Here is a 20811-nt window from a genome sequence, read left to right on the forward strand (position 1 = left end):
TGGTAGAGCACTTGCTCACAAAAGGCAAAGTTCCCAAGTTTGAGTCTTGGTCTGACAGACAGTTTCAGTCTGCGTTGGAGTTTCATAAAGCACACACTCTACTGCAGAGTGAAAAATTATTCTAGAAAGTTCCAAAAATTAATGTAAGTTCACTGTCTGGTATTGTACATGTATGTAAAGCAACTTGTCTTTCTGCCATTTGTTTCTCAGTATATTCAGTTAATGATCCCCCAGGTATTTTGTCAAAGCAACTGAGTGTGGCAATTGGAGAGGCTGCTTCTGCCATTTTTGATGTAATCACACATTTCTTCTGCGTTTTGGGAACTTATAAGCATTAACGAATGTGTGCTGGACTGAAACTCAAACTCAGGACCTTCGCATTTCACAGGCAAGTGCTCTACTGACTGAGAAATCCAAGCATGACTCATGACCCATCATCACATTTTTACTTCCACCAGGACCTCATCTCCTCTATTCCAAACTACTGGCAACATGCACAAACTGGGCTAAAGCATGTTTCCACAACATCCTTTGTTCCAGGCCTGCTAGCGCTGCAAGTTTTGCAGTAGTAATTCTGTGAAGTTTGGAAGTTAGGAGATGAGGTAGTGGTGGAAGTGAAGCTGAGATGACAGATCATGAGTCATGCTTGGGTAGCTCATTTGGTAGAGCACTTGCTCACAAAAGGCAAAGTTCCCAAGTTTGAGTCTTGGTCTGACAGACAGTTTCAGTCTGCGTTGGAGTTTCATAAAGCACACACTCTACTGCAGAGTGAAAAATTATTCTAGAAAGTTCCAAAAATTAATGTAAGTTCACTATCTGGTATTGTACATGTATGTAAAGCAACTTGTCTTTCTGCCATTTGTTTCTCAGTATATTCAGTTAATGATCCCCCAGGTATTTTGTCAAAGCAACTGAGTGTGGCAATTGGAGAGGCTGCTTCTGCCATTTTTGATGTAATCACACATTTCTTCTGTGTTTTGGGAACTTATAAGCATTAACAGTCATCAGACAACCTGTCCATGAGTGCATGCTGTACACTTAATGTCAACATTAGTACTTGAATAGGTAATAAGGCTAACACAAAATAGTAGGCTTCCGGATGTGGTGCTAATGCAGAATGCTCAACAGAGTGAAGGCAAGGAAGCTATGTCCTTCAAAGCTTAACCTACACACAAGAGATGCATGAATTGGTCATACTAATTGAGGCGACAGTATAGCAGAAGAACACAAGAAAATTACTCACAAATAGAGTGAAAGTATTAGTGATAGCATATGGGATTATGATATTTCACATATATCTGTAAGGAACACAATTCTACATAATTCCAGATCATAAGCCACTCATAGCTGTTATAAGCCTCCAGTCTAAGTTCCCACAAAAGTAAGTACAATGGTCACAGTAATGGGGCTTATTCCCAAGCGCAGAAGTGCCTGACATTCATTATAGGCCCAGCTAATGAAAATTCTCCATCCCATGAAACTTCATGGACTAAGTTTCATAAGTACAAGGCAATGCATTTACAAATAAATAACAATGTGTAATCTATATAATAGAGGGAAACATTCCACGTGGGAATTGTGTTTGTTTGTGTGTCTATCAACCTGCTAGCGCTTTCGTTCGGTAAGTCACAATGTGTAATCTATTCTAGTAGAACTCCCTGTTACTTCGCACCACATAGACCCATGTAAACAGGGAACCACACTACTCTGCAGAGTCGCATCATCAGTTAAGTATGGGTTGCCATATCAGCTACCGAAAGGATTACTGGCAGCTTTTATAACATACTTCCCACTGCAACATAGGGTCAACACAATTAGTTTCATAATGTTGCTGGTTATGCGGATGACAACTGTAGTTTTATCGTCCTGTCTACATCCCAGCCACTGCTACTCCAGTTACTGCAAAGGTCACTTTGGGGAATTATACACATGACAGCATCACATCATGTTTGTTGGACAGGCATTGACACTGAAACTCAAAAAATGGTGCAAGCCCACAGTGCATGTCCTCAGACTCTGGTTGTGTTGTGCAGCATATTTCCCCCTGACTCAGATGTGACCACTCTTCGGAGTAGGTTCACACTCATTCAAGGGAGCTATATGTTTACTGGCCATGGAAGCCATCTCAAATTTCCTGTATGTGGTTCAGATGACTATCATTAGCAGAAGTTTTACAATCTTGGGTGTGGGAAAAGTATTTTCCATGAAGAGAACACACCATATGATGGTTTCTGATGACTGCCCACAACTACCTTCCTCACACTATTGGAGCTCCTGTAAATGCAGCAACAGTTATAGTCAGCATCTTATTACCATTTTGTTCCATGCAGTATTTAATTCCAAAATGTGACAAATTGTCCAAAGAAAAATTATGGTATCAACAGTGACTCAGGAAGACCTAACAGTCTTCTTTGCAACATATTATCCCATCTCCATTAATTGTGACAGGCCTGTAGATCAGTTGCACATGCTTAGGTTTTTATTTTGTTCAAAGTGCCATATCCAACCCAGCAAGCCCATAGCCCACTGTCACAAAAATATGACCACATGAGCTCACATATCTCTATGTGGATGTGAAATCAGGGTGTTATCATTGGCTATTGATGGTACTAAAGTGTCTGTAGGCAGAGTCAGCTCATCCTCCATCATAATCAACAGTTATAATGACACAAATGGGTGACCGACAGACTGGCCAACACTGGCCAATAAGTAGAGGCCTTGTTCACCACCTCTGACTCCATCATCAGATCAGTACAAGGATAGTGTTGCATAGCAATATCAATGTCTCGCCAGAGCTAGAGATACTCTCTCACCACAAGGCAGATCACTGCTGACCATGGAAGTGTATGGTAAGCCTTACCAATAGTTGGTGTCACTGTGACATCATGACTGTTAAAAGTTGGCGTCATAGACTGCATACTTCACATGATGTTCAATACTCATTACACTGCTTACTCAAGCTGCCTGCCTGACTACTCTATGGATGATGGCCCTGAGCTACCTGGGCTGCATTTGTGGATGTTATTTGGATTGACTGTGACCATGCTACTGACATCTTGCTCTGCACTGGTTTAAAGAGTCCTACTATGGACTGGTAACTGAACAAACGTATTAACATTTGTTGTGATGTTCATGACTGCAATGGCTTTTATGGATTTAAAAAGAATAATGAGCAAGGGTAAATAACTGTTAAGTGACAAGCTGCATGAGACATTACATGTGGACTGATAAATAACAGCTCAGATGTTGATATTTTAAATACATGACAAAGACAAAAGTCATTGCAGGGACAGCAATTAAAGCATCTACAAGAGCTACTCACTGTTGTAATGTGGGAACATAATGATTTATCTGACATCCAAAACGGCATGATCATTGGTTTTCAGATGAAGAGTGGAAGAATTTCCATAATGGCTAAGTTTGTAAACTGTTTGCATGTTGCTGGCATTAAAGTACAGCAGAATGGCAAGATGGTGCTATAAGAAACCTGTGCTAGGGCAGCTCTTGTACACCATGAGACATAGATGAAATGGGTGAATGATGGTTGCAGAGATGTGTATAGGTAAACAGATATGCAATTGTTGAGCAGCAAACTACCCAGATGAACCAATGGGATACCAACAGTGTCTCTTCAATGACAGTTCATCGAACATTTCTGCATGTGGCCCCCTGCAAAAGGCACCTGGTTTATGCAACCATACTGACTGCTGTTTATCAGCAAAGAAAGCTAGAATTTACACATGAGTACCACAACTAGATGTCCACTAAGTGGCAACAAATGGCCATTCCAGAAGAATCACATTTTGTGCTGCATGAGACAGATGGTCATTGACGTAAACAGGATGAAACATCTGAAATCAAACACCCTGCAACACATAGGATGGGTCTAAGCTGAAGGAGGGAGCGTTATGGTCTGGGGAATGGTCTTGTGGCATTCCCTGGGTGATCTAGTCACTATGGAAGGCACAATAGATGCATGTATGCTTTGGGACCATTTCCACCACTACATGCAGTTTTTTTTTTCCTCAGAATGATGGCATCTACCAGCAGGACAAAGCAATGTACCACACAGCTTGCAGTGTACACTGAGCAGCCAAAACATTATGACCACTGCCCACCATGACACTGGATGCCGTTGCAGGCACATGATGAGGTAACAAATGTATGTAAGCATAGAAGACATGCAAGGGGGATCACCCTAGTGAAGATATGGGCTGAAAATGGGGAAACCCATTGACACAAGCGACTTTGACAAAGGACAAATTATTACTTAGCAGAGGCTGTGAACGAGTATCTTGAAAACAGCGACGCAGGTCAAATGCTCACTTGCTAATGTCATGAGCATCTACATCCACAGACTGTGGGGTTTGGAGGCTCATCTGCTCTATAAAACAGGATGTATTATGATTTGTGGCATCTCTGCCAAAAGATCACTGGTGTGCACACTGGTGTGCAGAGAAGTGTTTTTGAGCACACTACTCATCATACAATGTTAAATATGGAGCTCCGCAGCAAGCCATCCCTACATGTTTCCATGTTGTGCCAATGGCATCATCAGTTATGATTGCCATGGCCATGGGACCATTGGAATTGAACTGTTGATAAATATAAATTATTGCCTATTTGGGTGAATCACACTTTTGCTATATTAGGTTGCTTGTCATCTCCACAGACACTATTATGGTGAAGGTGGCTGGAAACATGCAGCAGGCCACGGATGCAGGCTGGTAGGAGCAGTATTATGGTATGGGAGACAGCTTTCGTGGGGCCTGTGGTAGTAATCAAAGACACGCTGATAGCTGAAGATCACCTGAATCCCTTCAAGCCTGATGGTATGGGAGACATTATTCTAAGCTTTCGTAGGGCCTGTGGTAGTAATCAAAGACACACTGATAGCTGAAGATCACCTGAATCCCTTCAAGCCTGATGTCTTCCCTGACGGCGATGCCATCTTTCAGCAGTATAATTGTCCATTTCTGAGTGCCAAAACCTTGATACAGAAGTGTTATAGCGAACTCATGCTGATGTCTCAGCAACCAAATTCACCTGATGTAAATCCTATGGGACCCACCTGTGTCGCAATCAGTGGCATCACTGCATACACAAATCAGTGGCCCATTATTAGCATGAATAACATGAACTATGAATAGACGTCTAAAGCCATATACCAGCACAAACCTACCAAAAAAGTGTCAGATCCATGATACACAGAATCAGTGATGTATTTCATTCCAGACTCATCAGTGTATGTGCACGGTTTGAAAAGCACAGCTGATTTAAACCCAACCGAGAATCAGTAGGACCACATTGATCAGGCAGTTTGTGCTTTGGATCCTGAACCAAGAACCTTAGTACAGCTGGCCACAGTGCTGGAGTTGATTTAGTTCCACATTCTTATCAGTACCTTCCAAAATCTCATCGGCATATTTCATACACAGCCAAAAGGGAAGAGGTAGTTATATGGGCTTTTGACAGGTAGTCACATTAGTGTGACTGAACAGTGTAGTTGATGCAAGAGAAAAATTCTGAGTTACAACTTACAAACGCAAAAATCTCCTTTAGCATAGATATTATCCACTGCACTGCCACCATCTTTAGTAGCCATATATGGCTTGAAGTCTTAATATGCAAAAAACAGCAACAGAATTATACAGTTTTTGAGGTGTCAGACAGTGTCAATCAAAAAGCCTACTTTTTGTTTTGGACTGGACGTTATGTGTTTTATTCACTACATGTGCTAGCCCCAGTAGCAGGCCCAGAAACATTGTCATTTGTATAAATGTGATTGTCACTAACAGCATACTATCATCACTAACAGACGGAGAGAAATTAGTATATAAATATCCCTTTAGATGTCAATAATCTTATCCACCATATATGGGCTCTTTTATTCATAACAGACTCATGCAGTATGAGCCAAATGGAAGAGGTATGACACAATTCCTTAAAATTACAATTGAGCAAGGACTTGATATCCAAGCAGCAAGCATTTTAAGCAATTAATAAACCACTCTGAACAGAAGTAGCCTTCTTGCACACAGTGCTTTATTGAACATGAATGCAAACATTGCTTTATTTTAATACACTCTACCAGTATTGCAGCATTGCAGCATGATTCAATACTGCTGAAGGCCTGGATTGATTTTCTTTATTGATGGTAAGTTTGCAGAGCCTACCAAGTCTATTAGTGTTTGCTGCATCTTCAGTTCAGTGTACTCTGCAATATGTCTGCATGAAAAGCCTGTCAAAATCAATTAATGAGCTTTGACAATAAAGTGAAAATGAAACCAGAATGTAGTGTATATCATTTCATTAATTAGAGTGATACATTTATGTTCCTTTATGCATGATGAATCAATTGGGAATACAAAGCAGTAAAGGAAGATCATAAACAATGGAGCAAATTTAGTTAAGTAGCTTTCTACTACAAACAGACCCAATGTTTTCTAATATTTATCAAACATCACTTAGAAGCCAAAATACAAAATTTGAAAATTTTCATCAATACCTAAAATTTTGAAGTAGAATGTTATACATCATATAAATTGTTAATGATATCAGTAAATAGCCATTATCATTTCAAGTAGACACAAGTCCAACAGTAACATTACATAACATGGTAATATACTACAGAACAGGTTTACCACCATTGTCACTAGCTTACAACCATATAACTTTATGTTACAAGAAAAGAATACCAGTCAAGCCTATATTCAGAACAGAAGCCAGTCAGAAGCATGTGATACAAAGTACCCAATACTTTCATGTTCCCTGTGGTATAAGACATTTGTTTTCTCAATTTAGAAGAACTCTGTGAATAACTTTGAGGTCTATCTTGGATGTTCCAACAATTTCAAAGTCCATGTTACCTTCAAACCAACAGCAACTATTCAGTTTTTTGGAGCAGGCTCTGTACCAATTTCCCTTCAAGCAGTAGTAAAGAAGGAGTCAGAGAAACTACAGAATCTCTGTATTGTCAAATATGTAAATGTGAGCAAATGAGCCACACTTGTTATATGCACAAAAAATAAATAGACCATTGCGGCTTTGTGCACATTTTAATATTGTAGTCAACTCACAGTCATTAGTACAGGCTTACCTAATTCTATGGGCAGAAGATAGCCTAGCAAGGCAATTTCTGTAATGTAGTGAAATGCTTCAAGAAAGATGAATGCAAGTCCAGGGTAAGTGTTACATTGAAAGTTGGCACACAGTCATCTGCAGAGCGATAGTCCGTATACCTGGATGCAGTGAAATTATGTAAGGGAAGGGAGGTAGTCTCTAATCTTGCATTAAATAAAAGACTTGACACAGACTGAGAGAACTCTATGGTTTAATGTTGACCAATACAAATATATTCCACAGTGACAAGCTTCTCTCAGTGTTGAAAGACATGTATAATCTGCAGACACACAAATCTGATAAGGACATGGCTTTCATTTACAAGAGGTGTCTTACCAGTTTGCAGATTGTGCCTTTTGGTTTTTATTTCAGCATTTGTGTCTTCATAAGGGGTGGTGTTAGGTACTAAAAGATGATTTACTGTCCAAACTAGCAGTGTATGTAGGTGATATTCTGACTGCAACTCTCATTTGGAAAGAGCGCAATCCACTTATCCAGAAAGCCTTTTAGAAGAAGTAAAGCAAGGAGGCATGACAATATATTTAAAAATGGACAGGATTTGTTAGTAAGGTACTACTGGTTGAAAGGTAGATCGTACATGAACTAGTAATTATGCCACATAATTTGAAGTTGCAGCCTGTATCTACTTCATGTGTATCATCACAGATCTCTGCTAAGAACATACTGTTGATGTCTGCTCAACTGATGTTTTCATGACTTTGAGCTCTAACCTATTAGAGGTATGTAATTTTGTCTGCATCTGTCATCAAGACATATTTCAAATGAATGATAAATCTTTACCTGCTAAGCACAATAGTGGAAGGAAATCTGAGCACCATGATACAAACGGGCCAGAAATGAGAATTTTTATCTACAACAAAGTAACAAGTAAAATATAAGGCACTACTGAGATTAAAATTTATCTACAGAGCCATCTGTGTAAGACGGATTTATGATAGAAAATGTTTGCAAAATTATTGTGGTGCTCCTACCAGAACACAGATCAAGTGGCATATGGAAGCATGTAATGTTATTCAATGAATCTTTCACTTGACACAATTCCCAATATTGGGAACTGTTTGCATAGAAAGAACACCAGTAAGTGTGCCCACTATAAACTGCATTCTTCTTCTTCTGAAGCTTGGTGGAGGATCTGTGATTGTTAGGTCAATAGAAATGTGTCTTTTCATATTTTGAATCACATCTAAATAAAAGACTCCTGCTACTGTTTGTAAAATACTTTAAAGTAGCTTCTGTAAAATACTGAAAAATAATAATAAAAGCACAGAACATAATATCTTAACCTGATGAAATTTTGTCATTCTGTAGAATACATAACAGGGCATGTACAGGATGTTCAATTCAACTAATGGCATTGAAATTTTTGAAAAACTACACTTCAGATGCAAACAATTCATAGTTAAAGTTTTGTCATGTCAGGGGGGCATCCAATGATACTCAGTTTCATCACCCGACCTGCCGCATGTATGGGATTGGGGAGCAAAACTGAAATCTTTAATGTGAACCCCCAATTGTAATAACACATTCAGATTCTACAGACAATAATAGATAAGTTTTGTCTGAAACATTTTTTTTTTTTCATTTCATGACAGATGAGACTGTAAACAGAAAATTCAAAATGGGTAAAAATAGTATGTTTCAAAATGTTATCCAATAACACTTGAATTAGCCACCCATTTCCATGTAGCAAGGGTAGGACAGGCAATTATTTCACAACTTTGAATGAGAAACCACATCCTCAACACTGTATTTCTCCACTAAAATGAGTAGAGGATTGCTCTGTGCCTCACTGTGGCCATGTAGGCAACTACAACTTATCATAACAGACAGTGCAATCCCATTAAAAGTTATAAAACAACTGCTATCCTGCCCTCACATTGTGGAGGTGACAGGCTAATACAAGTGTCATTGAATAGCATTTTGAAACATATTATTTTCTACCTATCTTGATTTTTCTTATTACAGCACCATTTGTTGTGTAACAAAAAAAGGTTTCAGTCTAAACTTCCCCCCCCCCCCCCCCCAGAGAATCTGCATAGGCAAAAATATGCCGGTTCCCAATAAGATTTCTAAGTTGCACCCCCTCACTCCCCACACGTAGTGTGTGGTGTAGGGGTTGGGTTTGATATGGATGTCCCCCTAAAAGAGAGAAAAAAAAAATTACTATAAATGTTCTGGATAAACAAGTTGTTTTTGAGTTACTTCATTGTAGTCAGTTAAACTGAACACCTTGTATATAACAGAAGTACAGGGTGCGTATAAGCACGTGCTTAGGTATGAATTTATATTATTATGTGTGTGCATAGATTTTCATACCTGATATATAAAATTTCAATGATACTGACTTTTTGAGTGTACCATTAACTGTTGTCTTTATTGTTTCTTTATTTTTAGATTTTCTAAAAGGTAATATGCATAATTTGTGTGTTGCTCACTTTAAATCTTTCACCAAAACAGGCTATTGTGCTACAAATGTGGGTTAAGATGATCTGGTTATGAGCACTTTCAAGTGAATACCTTAATCAAAGTTAACTTCCATAGCAGTGATAAATAAATTTGAGTTTGCAAAAAACCTAAAGAATTTCTTCTACTGCTGTAAAATGTTTTTTATTTTATGTCTTATATTTGATGATGCATGGCTACAATAGCCTAAGAATTATAAAACACACCTAAGTTTATTGAACATTTAATACCTGGAAACAAGTTTTATATCCTTTTAAATGTAAATATGCTTAACAGTATTTTTTTTCCTTACATGTTCCATGTCCCAGATCTCCTCACTACATACCAATTAGAATGAAAAGCACATCTAATCTAATATCTGAGTCCACTGGGTTTCAACCATTCTCAGGAATCTTTCACCAAAGTTTGTCTGCAAGACTTCTGTTTCTGTTATTATGTCCACGCTAAATAATTTTTGTCTAGCATGTTTTAGTTGTTTGTTAATTTCATACAGGCTTTATGTGTACCCACCACATACACTCTGTACATGATGTACACTTGTGCAATGTGAGTAAAACAAACTTGAATTGAAAGTTATTTATAGTTAAAATATAGTACCTCAAGGCTCATATTGCATTAAAAAGGTCACATAATTGAGGAAACCTTTTGTAAACTGCAGAAAGTTAATATGATATATTTATGCCTGTAGCTGTGTCTCTCATGTTTTGCAGCAAACTGGGGTCTTATTATGATATTGTTTTGTTTCTTCTGACTATCAATTTCCTTAGTCTTACATCTAGGAGAAGTGAATTTCAACTCTACAGTCATCTACTTTGATTTTGTTTCACTATTCCGTCCAATTCCTTCGCCATTATATTCCAGTCCATATATTTCACTACATTTGTGCCCTTCTAACCAGTCACAAAGTTTACAGCATGTCTTAAATAACACTTGAGTATTAGTTTAATACTGTGCAGTTCCATTTTCAGATGCGGAATACATAGAAGACAATTAAAATACTTCAAAGTAAACACACATTTTGCTGATTTTACTGTTGTAATCACTACATGATCTGTATGTGGGAAGGTGGAATATTTATTGTGACTTTTATCTGAACTCATAGACTTGGAAAGTAAGATTAAGGTTTCAACTAATTACAACAATTTTCTTTTGTTGTCTACCACAGGAGTTTGTTGAGAATTTTGCTTAAGCAATTGAGGTGAACACAGAAACATCCTGAAAGGGTAGCTACAATCTCTTCTTACAAAATTTTGTGTCTCTACCTGTAATCTGACTTGTTATACAGAACAACTACATAAACTATACTGAACACAAACTTTTGTTTCATTTCTAACAACCTAAACCTTGATAGTATTTAAGTGTCCAACCTACACTTATAAAGGCTCATGATTTCAGCTGAAAATGTTCATAAGGAGAATCTGTATTTCCTTCATCATTGACAAAGTTCCTGAATGTTCTCTATCTACAGTCAAACAACATTTACTGAAGTACATCTGAAAACACTTACTCGGTTCAATAAAGAAGTGGATATTTTTTCTTCAGTTTTGTATAGGACAGGAAATACTTAGCCTCCTCCAATTTGTTTCTCAGCATACTCTGTTGTCAGACCAATGGCTGGTGTGTCACTGAACATCGACAACACTGCACCTGTTGCTCTACATTCCAAAATCCTGACAGCAAGGTATAGCCCAAGATGAAATGGCCAACAGCAAGCTTTACAGTATAATGCTACTCTGTCACTATACAGTGGGGTGCTGTAGAACTACTGAAGACATAAGTTTGTTTGCATTATATTCTGTGTTTGTTCAACCCTTTGAGTAAATGTTTTGCATCCTCAGGATGTCTGTTTTGCCAGACACCAATGATAATAGCCAAAATCAACTTTTTCTGAATAAGTAAAACTCTGAAGCCTTCCACTGGTGACATAGTGTAAACTGGCCCTATACAAAGGTACAACAAAATGAACGGCATGAAATTTACTGTTTAAAATGTAAGACTTATGATATCTTATCCAGAATAGTGTGAAGTCACCTGTATATCTTATGATCATTGTGCTATTTTCTTCTTCTTACCATACCTTATGTGGGAAATTACAGATGTCTACTAAGGGTACCTTGTCAACACCTGCTTAGTTGACAGATTCATAAGTTCAGTCACTGAAATTCCTGGATTTTGTATAGTGTGGTACTAGTTAATTTGTATTAATAATATGTTCTGTAATACTCAAACTTTTATTCAGCCACAACAAATATTCAAATACTTAACTGTTATTATCATAATGACTGTACAAGAACTTCTGTGTGACAAAATCACAGGCAAAATCAAATTTATAATACAGGTAGTAAGTGAAGTTACAGTATTATGCAGATGAAGAGAAAGTCAAGGTTTATGTTTGAAAGCTAAAAGATATTGAAGATCTACAAGGGAATTGGAAGCAGCATCTGGCTAGGCAATGGCGAACCACCAATATAACAACCATGGGGTGTGAATGAGCAGCAACAGCCCACGGAAGGCATTTGGAAAACACGACAAGAGGCAGCATCGAACACACAGCATGTACCTTGTTGGAAGCAGCAGCACTCCATAAGGTAAATATAAACAACAAAAAGTGAACTGTCTGGTACAGAGGTATGTCTTTGAAACTTGTACTTGGTTCAGCAAGAGTGTCAAAATGAATAAATCAAATGGATACTGTGCTAATGAAGTCATCAATGACTGTAAATTTCAGAGAATGACATCAGTATATGTTCTCTGAATAGCTCTGAAATGAAAGTGGATCACCAAAATTTAATATTGCAAGTTTTAGTGAAAATTAATGGCTGGTTGGATGAAATAAAGGAAAGTATAAAGAATCAAGAGGCAGAAAATATTAGTAGTATCAAGTCAATGAAAAGTATATTAATCAAGGGAGGCACTGATGCTAAAAACAAAGTTGGGGATAGAATGTAGTTCAAGTGAATAAATAAGGTTTAATGGCAAGGTTAAGAATGTAATTTACAGAATAGATTACAACTTAGAAACTGAATGTTCTCCATTGGAATAAAGCAGGAGCCAGATAACGTGAATGAGTGTGATATAAGGAATGTAGCAGTGACTAACGTGTATGTTGATGTAGCGCAAAGTTATATGATTTTAAAGGTGAAAGTTATTTCATATTATAATGTAGCTGTTGTATGGTTTTCAACTTCTTCCAGCTTTGCCTTCATCACCTGATGATGTGAATATGGTAATTTGCCAAAATATTGTGCCCACTACACACTGATATCCACCCATTCAGTAATGAACTATTTCATCACTGCTGTTTGTAATGGTTTTATCAGTGTTAATGATGAAGTGAATGGCAAAGAAGCTGTTGATAATGGTGTTGGTAGTTATTTGGACAATGATATAACTGATATATTTTTTTTGATAATGTAGAAAATGTTAATGGGACTGATGTTCTTCTGGTGGTGAAGTCAGATGCAACAGCTGGTGAAAAAATACAGTACTGTGAAATCAAGGGGGTGAAGATCAAACATGGGACTGATGTGTGGATGGATATGTGTGTGTGTGCGAGTGTATACCCGTCCTTTTTTCCCCCTAAGGTAAGTCCTTCCGCTCCCGGGATTGGAGTGACTCCTTACCCTCTCCCTTAAAACCCACATCCTTTCGTCTTTCCCTCTCCTTCCCTCTTTCCTGATGAGGCAACAGTTTGTTGTGAAAGCTTGAATTTTGTGTGTATGTTTGTGTTCGTTTGTGTGTCTGTCGACCTGCCAGCACTTTCATTTGGTAAGTCACATCATCTTTGTTTTTAGATATGTTTTTCCTACGTGGAATGTTTCCCTCTATTATGAACACTAAGATGTGATGATCAAGAAACTGCAGGAAGTACATGATACAATAGAGGGCTTACCTGGTTAACTTAGAAATGCTGCAGTCAGTTGAACTGGGAAAAGTTTACTTATCTTTGCTTGTAGAGTTGTGTAAACTATTATAAAGCTGTTGATGAAGTCTTCTCGGGTTATCAGCCAAGTGGTGGCGTCGTCTTGTTGCAACGTTTCGATGAGTTTCGTATCCATCATCTTCTGGTGAAGGCAGTCAGACTTCGCCAGAAGATGACGGACACAAAACTCATCAAAACACTGCGACAAGATGACGCCACCACTCAGCCGATAACCCAAGAAGAATTCATCATTGGAATATGCCAAGAAAGACTCCAATCACAAATATTATGAAGCCAATAAATTCAAGTTAGCAACAGAGTTGTTATCTAAAGTAAATGAGAACAAGTCATGGAAGGAGATTTCTAAATATGATAATTACTTTATGGTGATTTGAAAACAGAGCCACTGGTTAAGGAATCTAGCATCATCATCATACTTCCAGTTGCGTTTAAATGTTATGTTTAACAAAATGCATATTATTTGTTCATGGAAACAGAAGGTCTGCTAGTAGAAAAGATAACGCAATGAAAAGTTAAAACAGAGGTAGTTTGACATTGAGAACAAGTTTTATGTAGAATGAAAAAAAGTCAAATATATCTTCAGGTTTATGTCAAAGTGTCAAAGTGTAGACTGAATATGAATTAATGGTGTGTGTGGTAGGGGGGCAGGGGGGGGGGTGAGTGGGTGGCTGGGTGGGTGGCTTTGTGGGTGTATGTATACATGTGTATGAATCATGTAGATATAGAATTGGTTTGTTATCATGTAGATTCGATAATGTTAAAAGTGATATGTGGGGATAACATTTATTTATTAATGTTGGGTGGAATACAAACAGAATAAATTACATAAATCACTGTCATTCTGGAGATCAAGTTCTGAGATAAGGCACTGAACTGATCTTTCAGGTAGTGCTTTTGAGTGGATGGTAGACTTGACGCTAATTTGGGCTGATTGGTATGTCCAATTAACTGAAACTGGCCTGAGCCAGAGCAATGCAGGTCTCACAAAAGGTTCAGTTCTGGTGCAGTGTAGCAAGAAAATGGACTACAAGTACATTATGAAAGCATGTTCAAGTACTGAAGAACAAATTAAGTGAGTGCGGTGAAAGTGATCTTCGTTAATGTGAGTGAAAATATTGACAGAAACGGTTTTTTCTGTGATGAAATCAAGCAATGGAAACTCCAGGTTGTAATTTTGATGATATAAGGAAAATATACATTGCTACTCACTGTAAAACTAATACATTGAAACCAAAGACTCTGTGAGTTTGGTCCATGAGGAATTCACACATATTTGAACATTTAATACCTTGAATTGCAGACAGACAAAACAAAAAGACACATAAGCTTTCAGTGGAAGCCTTCAACAGAAAATTAAACACACACACATTCATTCACACAAGTGAACACACCTAATGTACATTTGACTATCACCTTCAGTAGCTTGGACCAAGATGCTGAAGATGATAATTGTATGTGCATGAAGTGCAGTTGCTTGTGCGAATCATTGTGTATATGTATGTATGGTTTTCCTTTTCTGGTGAAGGAAGTGTCACCTTCACAGTAAGTAGCAACCTATCTTTTGCGTATATTATTTCTGTGATGAGTACGACTGGGACTCGTATTCTTCTTGCAGCTTTTTCTTTATCAAGGTGAAACTTTTGAAGAAAAATTTATTTATTTGGCATGGAATTTCTATCCATGGTATAATTATTATGAATACTGAAGAGTGGCACATAATGAGTCAATACTCAACTTATAGATACTAAAATGCAAAGGTACAGGGTAAATATCTATTAGTTTCTATAGAACTGATCTAAATTTTTGTTTAAAATTGATTTTAGGTTCATTTTCATTTATTAGCTTCTTTAAATGTTTGGTTTGTTGCAATTCATACCAAGGGAAGGCCACAGAATGAAGCTACTAGTTGGCAATAATAAGCAGATGACGTATAACTTTAATAAGTAAAAAGTAAATATTTTAAAATAGATTTTAAGTTTTAACTAATATTTTAGCTATGATGATTTAGCACCTCAACACCTTCACCATTTCGTATTACTATTGTTATTATTAATACTATTATTATTATTATTATTATTATTATTATTATTATTATTATTATTATTATCACTGTAGCCATCATTTTGTTTCCTGTAAATAGTTTTAAGAATTTTATTTTGGTTTTTCTTCCTACATTATTAGTATTCTAGACAGAAGTCACTTTCTTAATAATTTTGTTCTTCATATTAGTTGTATCAATTTTTTTGGGAGGGGGCAGTATTGTGAGCATATAAACACAGTCTCCATTTATATGTAGTAAATAGTTAAAATTGTGGTCATAGAAGTATGTTACACTGTTATTACATAGTGAATGCAGCTTCTGTAACTGATGTACATGACACCAGGCAGTAGGTGCAGGAGGGTCTGAGAGCAAGGAGCAAGCATGTTGCTGTTCATGGGCCTGGGCTAGGTGCTAGCCAATGCATTTTAATAAATAGGTTGTGTACAAGTTCAACTTTTATTCAACCTGTCATGACAAATATTCAGATATCTAACTGTTATTATCATAAAACTGCGATAGGTCTACATACCCTGTTCCGCTTTCTCAGTCTGACTGAAGTACTGACTCAAGTTTTGACTTTCCTGTCAATAAATTATTCTCATGAGCTCCAACTCTGCTCTGTTCCAGTTAGTTTAATAGAGCTTTTTCTGTTCTGCTTGCTACATAACTACTGTACACTGTATACTATACTACTTTTGATTTTTTCTAATCATACTTCATCTTTGGAGAATGGCTGTCAGCTGTCAATCATCCACTGAGTGCCAACCGTTTACCTTAATTCAACTGCTCGGCACGCAACATTGCTGCACATTATTACCCATGGACCACCAATCCTACACTATCGGCAGCTGATCACAACAGACTACCAACCTAGCTCACTAGAGCTCATAAAATCCTAGTACCTCAGCCATTTTACTGTGACAAACCAATCAAGGCACCTCAAGATCCAAGTCCCTTTATGTAATACAGGGTTCGTCAAAAAAATGTATACACACTTTGAACTGTCATAGACAATTTATTTCCCATTCTACAAGGTTAAATATCTGTGAGAAAGTAATGATATGCTTCTTCAACAGGTGGCAGCAGTGGCAAGGAAGTAACTGCAACGTGGTGGACATGCGTTTGAGCTTTGAAGTGCGGAAGCAGATAATTAAGTGGTACTGGAAGTTTGAGAATGTAGCTGTGGTTCGAAGACAGTGGAGAACTGAGTATGGTACACAACCACCTTCAAGGTTAACAATTACACGTCTACGAGACAAATTTGAAATTCATGGAGCATTGTGTGATGTGCATAAAGGTCGATCAGGGCGACCTCGTACAGCTACAAGTGATTATTCAACAACTGCGGTCTTGGAACTATTTCAGCGTTCGCCTCAAAACTCTTCAAGGCAAGTGACACGTGAGAGTAATGTAAGTGCTAGTAGTGTGCTATGCATTCTGAAGAAAGGCAAGTTTCATGTGTACATTCCAAGGCTCGTGCAACAGCTAAGTGATGACGATCCAGATCGAAGGTCAGAATTTTGTGAATGGGTTCAGGAGATGGTGTGACGTGAACCAGGATTTATGGGTAGCATAACTTGGTCAGATGAACCCCAATTCAAACTCAATGGAACTGTCAATAGGCACAATTGTGTGTACTGGGCTGAAGATAACCCTCACATTACAGTTGAAAAGGCTGTGAATTTGCCTGGTGTAAATGTGTGGTGTGGTTTGTCTGCAAGGGGAATCATTGGGCCTTTCCACTTTGAAGGTACTGTTACTGGAGAAACGTACCTAACAATGCTTGCTGACTCCATACTCCCTGCCATTTGTGCATTATACAGTAATGATGAGTTTTATTTCCAACAAGATGGCGCCCCGCCACATTATCATAGGGATGTACGAGCATACCTGGATCACAACGTGCCAGGCCAGTGGATATGACACAGGGGATCAATCAAGTTTCCTGCACACTCTCCAGACCTCACGCCGCTGGATATCTTCTTATGGGGCACAGTAAAAGATGAGGTGTACAAACATAAATCTTGTAATCTGGACATAGGAATGAGAATCAGGCGGTGTGCGCAGATATCTCATTGGACACTTTGGTATGAGGTACAGAATCAGTGGTGACTCTTATTCAGAAATGTATTGATGCATAAGGCCACCAGTTTGAACATTAATCACATTTGCAAAGTACATTTATTCTTCCAATTGGACTTTAAGCTTTCCATTTCCAGATATTTAACATTGTAGAACGGGATATAAATTTTCTATGACGCTTCAAAGTCTGTATACATTTTTTTGACACACCCTGTATATTGACTATTTTAATGAAGTATGTTTGAAATTGGTATCCTTATTTAGTTCAAGGTCTCAAATTTTTTTTTTTTTTTTTTTTTTTTTTTTTTTTTTTTTTTTTTTTTTTTTTTTGCAAAGAGGTGAAAAGTAATTTCATTCACAGTGTAATTTCAACTTAACACATTCTGGAAAGCAGTTTGGAACGTTTTACAGCAATAATATCCATGTCACTATAACAATATCACATTAAGTGATACCCATGAAAGTCACACCATTTGAGGAGTTGTCATGCAACTGAAACATAGTGAAGGCTCTCATGGAGCTTAGGAAATGCACACTTTCTCTGTATGCACTATTGCAAACCTACATATGAGATTTTGGTGATGAGACATTTCAGAATGACAAAGAACACTTATTTCTGAAAAGTTTTATGTGTTGTTAAGATGCCTTAGAAAGATTTCTTTCTAAAGTGAAAGCTGCGTCTACTGGCCATGTCGGGTCATTCAGTGCCAACTGACTGCTAAGTTATCTACTGCCAATGGTGTTATTCAGATGCAGTACAGATGAGAACAACATACCATTCTCCTAGCCTTTTAAACCTTCCCAGACCTTGGACCTTCTACTTCTCACTCAAGAAGATCCAAAAATTGGCATTACGAAATTGGGTATACTCAATTCCAGCACTCCCACCTACATAAAAGGCCAGGCACTACTGGGAATCTAAAACAAGTTCTCCACATATCAGACATAGCGAAAAATTACCTATGGAGGCAGACAAATATTTATGCACAAGATGCATGCATTTCATTTTTATAAGGGAACTGCTGGTGGACTCTGTTATTCAATTAGGTTGACAATGTTTATAAAAACAAATTATTTCTTGTGTCTTTCTGGCGAATTTCTAACTATTCCCCGTTCATTGTGTCAACAGACATTTGTGAAACAAGATATCTAGGCTACTGGTATTACTTAACAAAAACAATTTCAGCTGTAAGATCATAAAAGAGACTTCAATCATGATGTGTCAATATTACTCTAATTCAGTAGAAAACACACATAATGCTCAATAACTAGCTTTAGTTTTGTACAGCACTGAGTAAAGACTTACTTTCCTCTCTTTTGTTTTGTCTTGTATTCCATTGAAGGCTTGCTAGGTGGTTTCATATTGAGGCTGGATGTGGTCATAGGACAGGCTGCTTCTCTGCTAGTCAACATAAATCTTCTTATTGTTTCATGTTGTGGAAACCTAGGAGCATGAAGTAGACAGAGAAATCTGACAATAACTGTATCCAAATGAATATCAGTATTCTGTCACTATTATATTACAGCAGTGCAGAACAAGTAAGCTTGTTGTATGGCTAATGTGATGATCTAGACTCACATGATTCTTTGGTTGCTGTCTTTGCATCCTCAGGATGATTGTGTTACCATCCACTGATACTAAAGTATACCACAACTTTTAGCACCTAATTACCATAAGTTGTGAACCCTTGCTCAGAGATAGTCATGTTAACTGGCTACATACAAGAGAGCAATTATTCTTTATTTAGTGTGATTAATCATAAAAACAGGTGAGTGTTAGAAAAGATATATTAGGTGAAAATGTCTTTTGTAACCAACACTTTTCAGTATTTGTACTGAGAAATTATTAAATAAACCATTTAAAAAAGCAAGAGGCATAATAATTGGAGGAGCAATGATATATACAATGAAGTAAACACATGAAGAAATAGTCTTGACAAAATTGGGGGAGGAACTACAATTTATGATGGGTAGGATTGTAAAAGAGTACTGAACAAGTACAACTGAGGGAAAAACTAAAGAGATGCCATTTCATTATACGAATTTTATTTCAAACATGAGTGGAAGGGAACACCTTTGAACAAATAGTTTTCAAAAGATGAAAGTTTTGTTGACAGGGACAAATTTAACAAAACTAGATACTAGAAGGAGAAAGAAAGAGATTCACCAAGAGCTACGTCCAGATTATATCATAGTGAATCATAGACAGGCATAAAGTAAGAAGTAAACTACTTGGAAAAGCTTCATATGCTCTTTGTGAGAAAACTGTTTAATGAAAAAGGGACTGGCAGAATCAGGAATGAAGAATTACTTACAAGAACAGCAGGGTGAATAGAAACTAGTGGAAATACAGGTAATGAGGAAAACATCACCAATCAGACATACATTCTGAAAAAATTTGCCTGTAGCAAAGAGACATTAAAAGAATGATTGCAGGGAAGAGAGAGACAAATAGAGATAGAGAGAAAGAGAGGGGCAGAGAGAGAGAGAGAGAGAGAGAGAGAGAGAGAGAGAGAGATATGTGGAATGCTGGATAGGGTTAAAAAATATGATGCTATCAACAGATTAAGCAACAAGAAAGTAAAGTACTGAGTATCTCTCGTAATAAAGAAGAACTAGCAATACCAGATGGCACATTTTCTGTGTGTATGCAGAGATGAGACTTTAATTATACATAGGGCCCAAAACTTCAAATACCAACAAAAGAAAACATGGATTTTGTCCAATTAGCGTACATTTATGCTCTTTCCAACCTAATGATATATTTATAAACAGAGATGACCATAAAACAACGTATGCAAAACTGGCTGCTACCAATTTGAAGAATGGTGGATGTTTTCACGCTCTGTGACCAAAATTACTTATGATATTCATGAGCCTTATGATTCCAATGAAGCAAAAGGCATCAATTTTTGTGTTATGGCTCCATCTGGTCTAGAAGAAAGACACTGTGACTGGCTTAACAGAAGATGCCTCAACCAGGGTGATGCAAGGCAACTCAGTAACAGGGCCAAGTAAGCATCTTGCATAAAGAGCTATATTCAGAATATGCTGACACTGCAGATATTACTTCCCAGGGCTTCAGTACAGTGAAACTGCTACACTATTAAGGAAGATCAGAGCTGCCATTCCAGAAACA

General features: G+C 37.5%; 1 protein-coding gene across 2 annotated transcripts in view; it reads right to left on the minus strand.

The window, feature by feature from the left end:
* The window catches only part of LOC126249581 (uncharacterized), a 147251-nt gene that overhangs the window by 48540 nt on the left and 77900 nt on the right, over window positions 1–20811 (minus strand). For both annotated transcript variants that reach the window (XM_049951247.1, XM_049951246.1), the window contains one exon: window positions 18979–19116. In XM_049951247.1, coding sequence (XP_049807204.1) covers window positions 18979–19116 — 138 coding nt within the window. The remainder of the gene's footprint in view (window positions 1–18978; window positions 19117–20811) is intronic.

The sequence above is a fragment of the Schistocerca nitens genome, chromosome 3 (genome assembly GCF_023898315.1).
Source record: "Schistocerca nitens isolate TAMUIC-IGC-003100 chromosome 3, iqSchNite1.1, whole genome shotgun sequence".
Lineage (NCBI taxonomy): Eukaryota > Metazoa > Arthropoda > Insecta > Orthoptera > Acrididae > Schistocerca > Schistocerca nitens.